This window comes from Heterocephalus glaber, unplaced genomic scaffold, assembly GCF_053883595.1.
Source record: "Heterocephalus glaber isolate CG9 unplaced genomic scaffold, H.glaber_assembly_v1.0 deba00001730, whole genome shotgun sequence".
In the NCBI taxonomy this organism is placed as follows: domain Eukaryota; kingdom Metazoa; phylum Chordata; class Mammalia; order Rodentia; family Bathyergidae; genus Heterocephalus; species Heterocephalus glaber.
Genome location: NW_028258441.1, coordinates 761,727 through 773,090, shown reverse-complemented (window position 1 = coordinate 773,090; position 11,364 = coordinate 761,727). Strand labels below are relative to the sequence as shown.

General features: G+C 42.7%; 2 protein-coding genes across 3 annotated transcripts in view; one reads left to right on the top strand and one right to left on the bottom strand.

The window, feature by feature from the left end:
* Positions 1 to 524: 524 nt before the first annotated feature.
* LOC101704572 (uncharacterized) lies at positions 525 to 3,802 on the top strand. Its single transcript, XM_087199879.1, has 5 exons — positions 525 to 662; positions 753 to 904; positions 1,232 to 1,580; positions 1,858 to 2,017; positions 3,240 to 3,802. Exons 2-5 carry the CDS (start codon positions 854 to 856, stop codon positions 3,253 to 3,255), a joined length of 576 nt encoding a protein of 191 aa, XP_087056005.1. The 5' UTR covers positions 525 to 662; positions 753 to 853; the 3' UTR covers positions 3,256 to 3,802.
* A 5,072-nt stretch (positions 3,803 to 8,874) lies between these two features.
* Positions 8,875 to 11,364, bottom strand: part of Kiaa1210 (KIAA1210 ortholog) — a 44,719-nt gene continuing 42,229 nt past the window's right edge. The window contains exons 11-12 of one of the 2 annotated variants that reach the window (XM_021250136.2): positions 10,620 to 10,725; positions 8,875 to 9,061 (exon numbers count right to left, since the gene is read on the bottom strand). In XM_021250136.2, the coding sequence (XP_021105795.1) occupies positions 10,642 to 10,725 (84 nt within the window). In that variant the 3' untranslated portion in view covers positions 8,875 to 9,061; positions 10,620 to 10,641. Of the gene's footprint in view, positions 9,062 to 9,407; positions 10,726 to 11,364 lie in introns of those variants that run through there. The other variant, XM_021250138.2, reaches the window with a different exon arrangement.

The following is an 11,364-nucleotide window of genomic DNA, read 5'->3' as shown; positions in this document are numbered from 1 at the left end:
TTAAAGCTTCATTGCTGATCAGCAGGTGAATATTTACAATTTTGATGACAGAGAACACACTGAACCCCAAGTAAGCAAAATGTTATTCTAAAACAATCCCATTAACGTTGTTAGCAAACCTGTATTATTTTTAAATGTATGCAATTACAATTGTAGTTTTCATTTCAACAATAAAATATTTGAGGAAATTTGTTTTCTGTCCTATTATAGAAGTACTTTAATACAACCTCCCTTTTGCCTTCGGGTCCTCCATTAAATGTTTATTTTCTGCCCTTTACAGATGGTTCCCCAACTCAGGGTGGCATCACTTTGCACCACTTTTTTTTTGGTCAACAATTGTAAAAGTGAAAGGGTAGGACTGGTGTGGACCTAAAGGGTAGCACTGGTTTTTACCGCCTCACTCCCCCCGCCCAAGGATAGGTTATTCTGAGTAGTCCTAGAATGCAAGAGCCTTGATCATTCATTGGATGCAGGGCATGTCAATCTTAACTTTTCAACAAATGAACTTAGAGCTTGCTACGACCCTCATGATCCCACCCTCCACCACCTGCCTTGTGGTAATTTTCCCGCCCAGTCCAGATCGTCAGAGACACCATTTTGAGTGGCTGCTTTCCTGATCGCTCTCCTGCCCTTCCCATTTCGAGGCTTCTCCAGGCACCAAGGTAGACTCTTGTACCGTCAGGAGTGGGCTCTCCTGCCACCCCAACCCCACACCCCCCTTGGGCTCACTGGCATTGGCTTCTTCTCAACAGCTCCCTGTCAACTGCCAACGGTCTCCAGCGAGTGGCCGCCATCTTCGCCGCTGGTGGCACCGTAGCCTTAGCGCAGGCCCTTTGAGGCACTGGCTGGTGTCATGTCTGCCTCAGGGAATGAGGACCCGACCCCAAATGACCCGGATAGCCCGGTGAGCCCGGCGGTAGAGTGGGCTGTGGCAGCCGGAGTGCGTGAAGGGAAAGGGCCTGACTCTGGCACGGGTGGGGGCGGCGCGGCCCAGGCGACCTGTGAGGCCCAGGTCACAGAACCTGGGTTGGCAGGGGAGGTAGTGGGGCCCGAGGCAAGGTCCCTTTGCTTCTCTTCACTCCCCTCGATGGGGCCAGCGGAAGAGGAGCCGCAGGAGGAGGTGGAGGAGGAGGTTAGGGACTGCGGGGCGAACCAGGTCGTGGACGCCCGGCAGTTCCCCTTGGTGAACTTCCAAATCAGCTTCCTGGATCTGGTCCGCTCCCACCTGCAGCGCATCTACTATAAGAACCACGTCCTGATCCACCCCTACTGGAACGCCCTCATGCTGCAGCCCCGCCCTCCCCGCTCCGCCTCCCACCTCGGCCCCGGCCCAGACCCTGACCCCGGCCCCAGCGAGCTGCCGGTGCTCCACATGCTCCCCTGGCCCAGGGGCGTGGCGCCGCGCCAGGACGAGGGCCAGGACGAGGACGAGGGCCAACCAGAGGCGGTGGTCTCCATCCCCGACCTCGAGGAGGGCGACCCCACCGCTGTGCTGGCCTTGACCTCAGAGGAACCATTGAAGGAGACAGCAAAGAGCAGAGAGCAGATGGCGGACTCCAAGGGTGAAGAATGGATGGAAGGTGGGGCGACACTGGCCAGGAGAGGGGACCGCATGCTGGGGATAAGAGGCGGGAGATGGGCCGTGGCCTTAGCTTAGGCGGAGCTGTTGGCCCTGCTCCGTGCTGGCCATGGGTGGGGAAGCAGTGGGTCGAGCCCTGCTCCAATTTAAGGCTATTCTTAGTTACTTGAGTCTGCTACTCCTTCTGAGGGTAGAGTAAGATGCTGTTACTGGTTATGAATTGGGCTGTTTTTTCCATGAGTATCTGCTCCAAAGGTCTGTATTATTTTTCACTAAAGCAGTAAGTGAAAATCTGTTGGAAAACCGGAGAGATGATGACGAAGATGTTGGAGGTGAGGAAGAGAAAGAAGCAAAGGAAGAAAGTGAAAAGGAAAACAAAAATCAACAAGAACCTGAAAAGGACCCAGACCCAGCAGGTGGTAGCCTGGGAAAAGCCAGGTATCTGTCTATAGATTTAAATATCACTCAAAATTCCTGGTATTTATCTGTGACAGCTTTAAGAAAAAATTGTAGTAAAGTAAGAGAATGTTTATTTAAAACTAAGTAAAAACACCATTTTACCCACTTAGAATGTTACTGGTAAATTCATATACCTAGTAATATAAAGTACAGTGCATTCTAAAATAATATTTCATGACTACTCATCTGTCCTTATGAGGTCTTTTGTCCTCTAGCTGTAAGACTGCTAATGGGTGGTAAATGCATCAGACCTAGTACCTGAGACCACTATCTGTTTAGAAAACTGTTGCCAGAAGCAACTGCTACAGTGCCTGGACCAGGCACTATTTGGACCTTCATTTCATTACTTGGCCACAGAAATGCAGTCTTCCTGTACTAACCAGGAGCCCCAGTGTCTTTTAGGATATGACTACTGACAGCAAAAGGTTAGCAACTTCAAGTAGGACCATATTTAATAGTTAATACCTAAATACTTGTTTAGTTGTATATTTTTGCATTTTACATCAGTCGGAGGAAATAGACTATGATTCTTTATCACTGAATGGTATTAAGTATATCTTGTCTTTGAGTATATTTATTTATTTATTATTTGGTTTTTTGAAACAGGGTCTTGCTATGTAGTTCAACCTGGACTTGAACTCAATATGTAGCCCAGGCTGGCTTTGAACTCACAGTGATCCTCTTGCCTCAGCCACCCAAGTGCTGGGATGACAGGCATGCACCATCACGCCCCAGCATCTTTGATTATATTTAAATGATCAAATTTTTTCTTTGTTTTTCCTTTTTGCATTTTCACAGCTGTGCATTTCATAGCAGCCTCTTTTTCATATAGTAAGTATAGAACCCACTGGGAGGGCAAGAGAATAGTATTATTTGTGCAACCTGCACAGACTTTTAAAGCTAGAGAGATGTATTTAAATGCCAGAATGGGCTTTCCAGTTAAACAGATAAGACACAGAGAAGACCCTGAGCATTTCTGGCATTAGGCAAGATGGGCATAAGGTTGGTGTGATCACGTGATTGAAGTCCTTGGTTGCACGAGTACACTGATGTCCAAGAGCTTGAAGTACAAGAAGGAAATGGATTGTTTTTTCTACTAATGCAGCGCAAAAGCAACAGACATACATAGAGGCTGACTATTTTCTTAGATAGAAAAACAGTTAATGTTACATAATTGGTAATTTTCTCTCATTTTTATCAGTACTTCAGAAGACTAGAAAGAAAAGGATGAAGAAAGAATCCGACGTGTCACTCTTTTTCGGTTTTTCAGTGTTTAGCTCAAGGGAATCTCATTAACTTCAGCATTAACTTCATTCCAAAGTTTATCATCCCAATATGATGCCTGACTTTTCTCTTTATGTGTTACAGATTCACTGATAGGATTTGTTCAAGTTAAAAATAAGTTTGTTTTAAATGGCAAAGTGGAACTATAGGCAGATCTTTTTGAAAATAACATTCAAATCCGTTTTACCTTTTCTATCTTCATTTGAAATGAATAACTTTCCAACACTTGGTAAACTTATTTTAAATTCTTTTATTGCAGCATAGTTAATTAGAGTGTGAAGTTTAAATTTTTTTCTAAGGAGAGAGATGGATGTCAAGCCTTTCTTTAAAACTAAATTATATGTCATTTAGCCATGTATGGCTACTGAGCATGTAAAATGTGACTAGTCTGATTTGAAATATGCTGTGTGAAAAACTATCTTAATAACTAATTGCATATTGATAATATATTAGGTTAAATAAAATGCAGTATAAAAATTACTTTACCAGTTTTTCTTGAATTTTTTAATGTGACTTCTAGAACATTTAAGTTACACGTGTGGATCCAGTTACATGTCTGCTGGACAGAACTGCTATAGAACGTAGTTTTGAAGGAAAGCTTATGAGATGGCCAAGTTGCCTGGAGGCCACAAGGTGTTGCTGAGCCTGGGCCCAGACTTTGGTTTAGAGGAGTAGCTCTCCAAGTGTTGTCTCTGGACTAGCAGCATCAGCACCACTTGAGTACTTGGTAGAAATGCAAAGTCTCAGGTAACACCAATTACCTCTGAATCAGTAATTTTGTGGTGGGGTGAGTGATCCATCTTTGTTTTTTAATCAGCCCTCCTGGGGATTCTGATGCCCACTGAAGTTTGAGAACTGCTGGTTTAGAACAACAGGGGAAGTAGCTGAAACTCACCTGACGTAGGACTAGCCTTAATTCACTGGCCTGGTACTGTTGTAGACAAACTGAACAGGAAGTGACACAAGGAGCAAAAATCAGGCGATGGCAGCAGAAAAATGCATAAAAGAGAAAGCTGGGCCCAGAGGGATATAAACAAGATACCATACATGTATGCAAATGAAGTCTAAAAGCCAAGCAAAATGTAGTGATTGTGCACACATGTCTGGAGTAACAAGCATGCACATGAGAGATGCACACGAAGGTAGCATGTGTGGGTGTGGTTGGGAAAAATAAACACCTCATTTAGGGTAGGGAAAGAAAGGGGGGAGGTGGATGCATGGATACTTAATAGTATTCTCTATTCATTTGTGTAGGTCTGAAGTACTTCTTAATACAAAATGAAATAAAAAGAGAAAAGGGAGAGAATGGGTTTAACCTCTAGACTTTAAGTGGGGGAAAGGCAGTCATATTTAACCTGAGTAGAGGATCAGAGATCAGAAAGGTACCAAGGTTTGAGGCTAGACTGCCTCATTTTTGCATTTAGTGAAGATTTAGTTGGTGCTATCTTGGTAGCACTGATACTTTCTCTCACCTACTGTGAGATCATGTTTCATATTCCAGTTTATACTCGCATTTTTTAATTGAAGTTGAAATTCACTTTAAAAAATTAACCATTGTAAACATTTCAGTGATGATTAGTGTGTTCACAGTTTTATGCGTCTACCACCTTTATTTAGTCCCAAAACATTTCCATCAGATTCAAACCATATACTCATTAAGAAGTCACTCTCCATTCCCCCCTCCCTTCACCTCGTCTCTATTGAATTACCTATTCTGGACATTTCATATAAATAGCTTTTTAATCTGGTTTATCCACTTAGCATAATGATTTCAAGATTCATTCACATTGTATCAGTACTTCATTCCTTTTTATGGTAAAATAACAGTCCATTGTATTTACATAATGCAGTTTGTTTATCCATCCTTCTGTTGATGAATAGTTGGGTTATTTCCACCTTTTAGCTACAGTGAATAGTGTTGGTATGAACATGCAAGCACTTATGTATTATTTATATGTGCATATATCTACTCCCCTCACCATGCCATCCCCTGGATTATGAACTTTTGAATGGTTGAGAGCTTAAAGGGTTTTACTTTCCCCTCCCAAAGCCCTAGGCACTGAGTTCTCCACGTACTAGGTGTTCACTTGGAGTTGATTAAAGTGAAGTAAATGTAACACTTCCACAATCCGTTATATGGTCATCACTGTTGATGCTTTAAAATGTACCACCATACAGTATTCCTTATGGAATACTTAGACTTCTATAATGAGACAAATACAGGGCCCCTTGTCACTATTACTTAAATGGAAAGGGTAGGCTAATAGACAATTTCTATATAGTGTGATTTGAGGGGTTCCAAACTGGTTTCCATTTATTCGTGTTTATGTTGTATAAGTTAGTCATATAGTATTGTTCCCAGAACTAAGCAAGAAGGACATATTTCCCGAGCTCCAAGTTTTAGAGGCTCTACTTTGGCTCGCTTCTAGCCATGCTCCTCTCCATAGGGCCAGAAACCTATGGGAACAAGGGCTATTGCCCTGCCAAACCATCCTCCTGAATAGTTCCAAGCCTGATGCCAGGACCTGCATGCTCCTCCTGGAACTTCCCTTGGGAAAGCTGACTTTCCTACCAGGATATGTGCTCCTAGACTTAAAGGGCAGGTGTATGCCTGGAACAGGGCATGGGCCTGGTCTGGAAGCCAGGCCAGGGGCAGAGGAGGGGAAGCAAGAGAGGTAAAGGAGAAACATGAGACTTTAAGGAATATGAAAATTCTGAAATCTAATTTGGCCTTTAAGGCCATCATGAAAGAACATTTGTCACGGAAAGAGATAAATCATGAAATAAAACATGTTATATTAGTTGATTTAAATATGGATCCCCAACTGAACTCATGTTCTGAACCTGGGAAAATATCTGGCTGGCCAGGCTAAATATCTGCTCTAGAGCCCTTCTCCCTCACTCACTACACGCCATACTGGGGGCAGTGGTCCCTGTTTTTGGAAATGGCTTGTTCCAGGAATCCAATCATGCCATCAGATTTAGACTTAGTTCCAGAGCCAGGCTGGAGTACAACCGGCAAACATGAAGTCCCATTTATTTACCCATCTGCACCCCACACACGTACCTGTCACTTTGTTCTCCAGGTGTTCGTATCCAAAACCTCTCCAGCAGCACTTTCCCCATAGCAGTTCCCTCTGGAAGCCACCAGCTCGGCAGCACACATGCACGGAGCCCTTCCTGTGCAGCACAGCCTCAAAAGGACGTTGTGCTCCTCTGGCAGCCCTCGGGCCTGAGTTCTCAGTATGCTATTAAATGTCCCTCCCCACGTCACAGACAGACCAAAACAGACTACAGAACAGGTTTTATTGAATTTATTTGCTTTGCATAGATCAAAAATCAAGAAAGCTAAAAGAAGCTGAAAATTTACCAGAATACGCCCCTAGACATTAAAAAAAAAAAAAAAGTCTTCACTAGAAACACAGCTTTAACAGTGGAAAAGAAATCATTAATGGAATTCTCAGAGTGAGAATAACCTAAAAGAGGTCTACTCCTGAGAAAATACCAGGATATCTGAGTAAAGAGCATCTACATAAAGGAACTGTTCTCTATGGGAATATAAAGGGAATAAAATCCAGTCAGTCAAAAACCTAGCATTATCAAAAAGATAAAGATACAGTATCAGGAAAAATAGATGTTTTGTAGAGAAAATGCAAAACCCCACATTTGGTTGACAGTGTCACATGATACCATCATCAGCAAAACCCAACACCAAGTATTTAAATTAACTCTGAGATCTCATTGTCTCCCTAGACTTTTTTGCACGGGGTAGTATCCCACTCAGAATACAAAGGTACAATTACAAATCAAGGCCCACATTTTTGTTTGAACAAAGTAGCCCCAAAGTGACAGGCAGATATGCTAATAGCTACCCTGAGAAGTCACTTCTGTGTCTCTAGGGAAATGAGCTAGGTTTGCTGCCCAGGCATCTGAACATCTAAAGGGAACTCTCTCTCTCTCTCTCTCTCTCTCTCTCTCTCTCTCTCTCTCTCTCTCTCTCTCTCTCTCTCTCTCTCTCTCTCTCTCTCTCTTTCTCTCTCTCTCTCTCTCTTTCTCTCTCTCTCCCTCCCTCTCTCTATGCCTGGTGGGCTTGGGGGGTGGAATAAAGTGATGCAGGTGGAAAGGAAGATGCATCTATGTTGCAGAGAGTCTGGATGGGACAATAGTGTGGTCTGCACCTTGGAAAGCAAACAAGTTGAAGGATGGACTGGGCTGCGTAAAGGAGGCCCTCATCTTTACTCCTCACTCTGGGAGTTCTTAGTGGAAGCTGTGCCAGCAAGGAAAAAAGACTATGGCAAGATAGAAAAGGAGCCGAAATATGTTTGGCTACTGCCCCTCCCCTTATAAAGAGCAGCCTTCTCATCCTGAGTCTTCCTCTCTCTCTCTGCCCTTTTGGCCTTCCCTCTTCCTCGTGGATGAGGGTGGGGGATCATTGGGGAGGTGGGTGCTCTCTGACCTAGTAAATTTGAGGAGTGTCCCTCTGGGAACAAGGGTGGAGAGGGTGGTTTCATGGCTTAAGGCTTCCAGGTAGCAGAAGGTTCATGTCTCTGTGGATTCAGCATGGAGGATTTGCTTTGGGCTAAATCCTTGTGAAGCAGAGACTTCGGTGGGGGAAGGGATGGGAAGATGATCTGCATGGAGTTCTCCACCTCAAGGCCAGAGCCGGAGGACAAGGAACCTTCTGGTGCCTCCGAACTCAGGGTGGTCAGCTTGTCATCTGCCTGATAAAAGGACAGCTCTCAACATCTGGTGAAGGTTGACTTTTGACAGGGACTTCAGTGCTTAAACAGAAGGATATGTACGACTGAGTGATGTTGGGACAAAGGGCCAGAAACAGATGCGCTAACCATCCAGAGGAGTAGAATAATCTTCAAGAAATGTTCTGTGTGCCAGGGGGCCACTCACTACTGCCAGGCCTGCCATGGCTTGACAAAGAGGGAGCTCGGTATAAGTGCTCTGTGTGTTACTGTCACCCACTATCATTAGGGGGACACAGATACAAGGGGAGGTGCTTCAATGGGTAATGGGCTGATTAAGGGACTGGGTGTGCAAAATTTTTCTTTGAAACCCAGAATTTTCACTTCTACCACATCTTGTACAAGCCTTTGCAAAGTTTGAAGCAGCAACCAAATAGCTCAGTATTTATCTAGGCTCATAAAACCTAAAATCCAATCCCTGGGGCAAATAATCTGAACGTTTCTATCAGAATTACTTTGCGTAGTTGAGGGAAATACAGTCTTTTAGTTTCTCTAACAAAATGGTTTTGCTTTCTTCCTTCTAAGGCACACTGTCCAAAGTAAAAAGATTTCAAAATTCTACAGCAGCACAAATATTTCCATAGTTTTTATAGAGAAAATACTAGCGCTTTGGATGGTGGCAGTGACTATATTGAAGGTTATGCATTAATGGTATTTATTGCATTCAAATAATTAAAAGTTTTAATTCTCATTTCTAAAGCTCTTTTGCTTAATGTAATCATTGCATAAAATTACTATAGCTATTGGCAATTGTCATTTAAAATGCTGACGCTCCACCCAGGAGCCATTTATTGCATGACCTCTGCTATGTGGCTCCATGCTTTGGCTTTCTTCTTGGCCATGGAGAACCAGACAGGCTCAGCAGGTTCCTTCAACTCAACTGACTCATCTAGGTTCTGGAGCCCAGATGGAAGACTTAAAGATTGTTTCATTTCTTTTCCCGTGCCAGATGTGGAAAGCATCTTCTGACCTTCAAATACAACTGGAACCACAGAAAATAACACACAAGCCATAAGAAGCCCCAGCAATACTGGGCTATATTTATAGGATGAAATAAATTGTTTTATCCTTTCAAGTTTCCACTGATCCCCCTTCTCTTAGTACTTTGCTATTCCTGCTCCCGTGGATGCCAGGCTTCTAAAAGTGCATAGGCAGTGCCATGAGTGGTCTGTCAAAGGGTAAAATCAACATGGCTATGACCACAGGGGCCTGGGCATGGGAAGGCCTGAGAGGTAATTCCTAAAGCTACAACTGCCAGGATTTGGTGCTTATTAGATTGTCCTACAATTTTGCACTGAGACTAGAAGGGAAATATTGTATCTGTTCAGTTTTTAAAATCTCATACTGGATAATGTTGTTATTTGTTTTGCCAGTCCATGATGTTGTATGAAATGAAATAACAGATGACTAAATAGATCTAGCTAATAAAAGCCAATGCTAAACAAGGATGTACTGAAGACCCTGGCCATGCAGACTACTTCTCTATTTCCCAGTTCCTCTCCCTCCTTCACCTTGCTCTGGGGCTAATTGACTCAGTGGCCTACACTCAACAACCAGTAGTTCTCAATCCTGGCTACACAGAATCACCTCGGGCTTCTTAAATATTTCTGATGCTCATGTCATTTCCTGAACCAACTGAATTAGAATCACAAGGGATGGAACCAGGGCCATCTGTAATTTTTAAAAAGCTTTACCAAGTGATTCTAATGCTCAGAGTCGAGACCTACTTGATAGGAATGTAGCACCCATAAGGCATTGAGCAGGCCAATTGCTGCTATTTCATGGCCAAACAATGGGTTCCTGAATTCCTAGTCTGATTTCTTCATGAAAGGGATAAGAGAGAGGACAAAGATGGTTCAATATGAATCAGTCCTCTCCTCCTGTTGAAAGAAATCCCTCTGGAACACAACTCTTATTGACGATACCACGTTCTATTATATCCCTTCACAGTATTTTTTCAGCTGTCAGCATTTCCCCACCTCTCACACCCTTGTTCAGAATGCAGAGAACTGAGGCAGGTGGGACACTGCATGCCTTTAATCCCAGCACTTGGGAGGTTGAGGCAGGAAGATTTCTATGAGTTTAAGGCCAGCCTGGGCTAAACACCAAGTTCAAGGCTGGCCTGGACTACTGAGCAAGATCCTATGGATTATTTTCAACAGTTTCATTGGAGGGATAGCAGGTAAAAAAAAAATACTACTCTGCTATGAGCTGGAAAGTGACTTGGTACTTTCCTCTTGCAAACTCAATTCCAGGAAAAGTTTAGTGAGTGACCACAGTTTTGTGCCTCAACAGCTTCTTTAGTGAGGTGAAATACTGGAAGAACCCCTGAAAGTTACATGATGGACTTATATTAGTTATGATAATTAGATTTTCCTAAAGCAAGCTAGCATCTGTTATCATCTCATGGAAGTCATGAGATAATCATGAAGCTGAATTGGGGAAAGAGAGACATGTATTATCTGAGCTTGAAATTGCAAATGTTTCACAACATTCTTCCAGAGCTATTTTTTTGGGGGAGTCAGGGTATGTGCTTCTACCTGACTTGGTAGACTTAGAGGATTACATCTGTGCCTTCTTCTCCTGTTTGTAGATACTGGAAGTGAGAATCTTTTTTGGTTGGTTTTCAGGTGCAGGGCCAGCTCCCTTTAATACAAAAATGAAAACAGAAAGCATGTAAGTCTTAACATAAAACCAGCAAATTACTTACTCAGAACATCATATGGTGCAAACCCTTTCCAGGGTACTATTAGTTCAAGACTAATCAAGAGAAAAGAGATAGATGATGTAGATATGGATATGGATATAGATATAGATATAAATAGAGAAGGAAAGAAATAGCACTGAGCCCCTTGGTTTGGAATTTATGTTCACAAAACCTAAGTTAGCTTAAGCTTATCACCTTTCAGACCTAGAAGAAAAAGCTGTCTAATTAAACAAATAGTATAAACAGAATAATATGAGAATTATTTCATGTAAGAACAATCGTTTCCCCAGCACTTTACCAGCTCTCAATAGCAAGCTAACAGAATGTGATGGTTACAAACAGGTCTGTTCAATTCACTGAAGTGAGTTCATAGAATTTCTACTTTGCAAAACTTGCTGAAGTATGACTAGAAGCACTTCTTTCATTGGAAAGCTATACAACTGTAAGGCTTTTCAAAATTTTACAGTTTAGGATATTCAAGTTAACCTCTCCACAAGTGGTCTAAATTAATGACTTTACATACACTAGGGTATTTTCCCTGAAAGAAAAGCTTTTTTTTTTTTCATACTTGGGATTAA

Coding starts and splice junctions, on each gene's coding strand:
- LOC101704572 (XM_087199879.1), top strand. CDS start 854: ATGTCTGCCTCAGGGAATGAGGACCCGACCCCAAATGACCCGGATAGC. Junction 905..1,231: donor CAAATGACCCGGATAGCCCG/GTGAGCCCGGCG, acceptor TCCCACCTGCAG/CGCATCTACTATAAGAACCA. Junction 1,581..1,857: donor GGGTGAAGAATGGATGGAAG/GTGGGGCGACAC, acceptor TTTTCACTAAAG/CAGTAAGTGAAAATCTGTTG.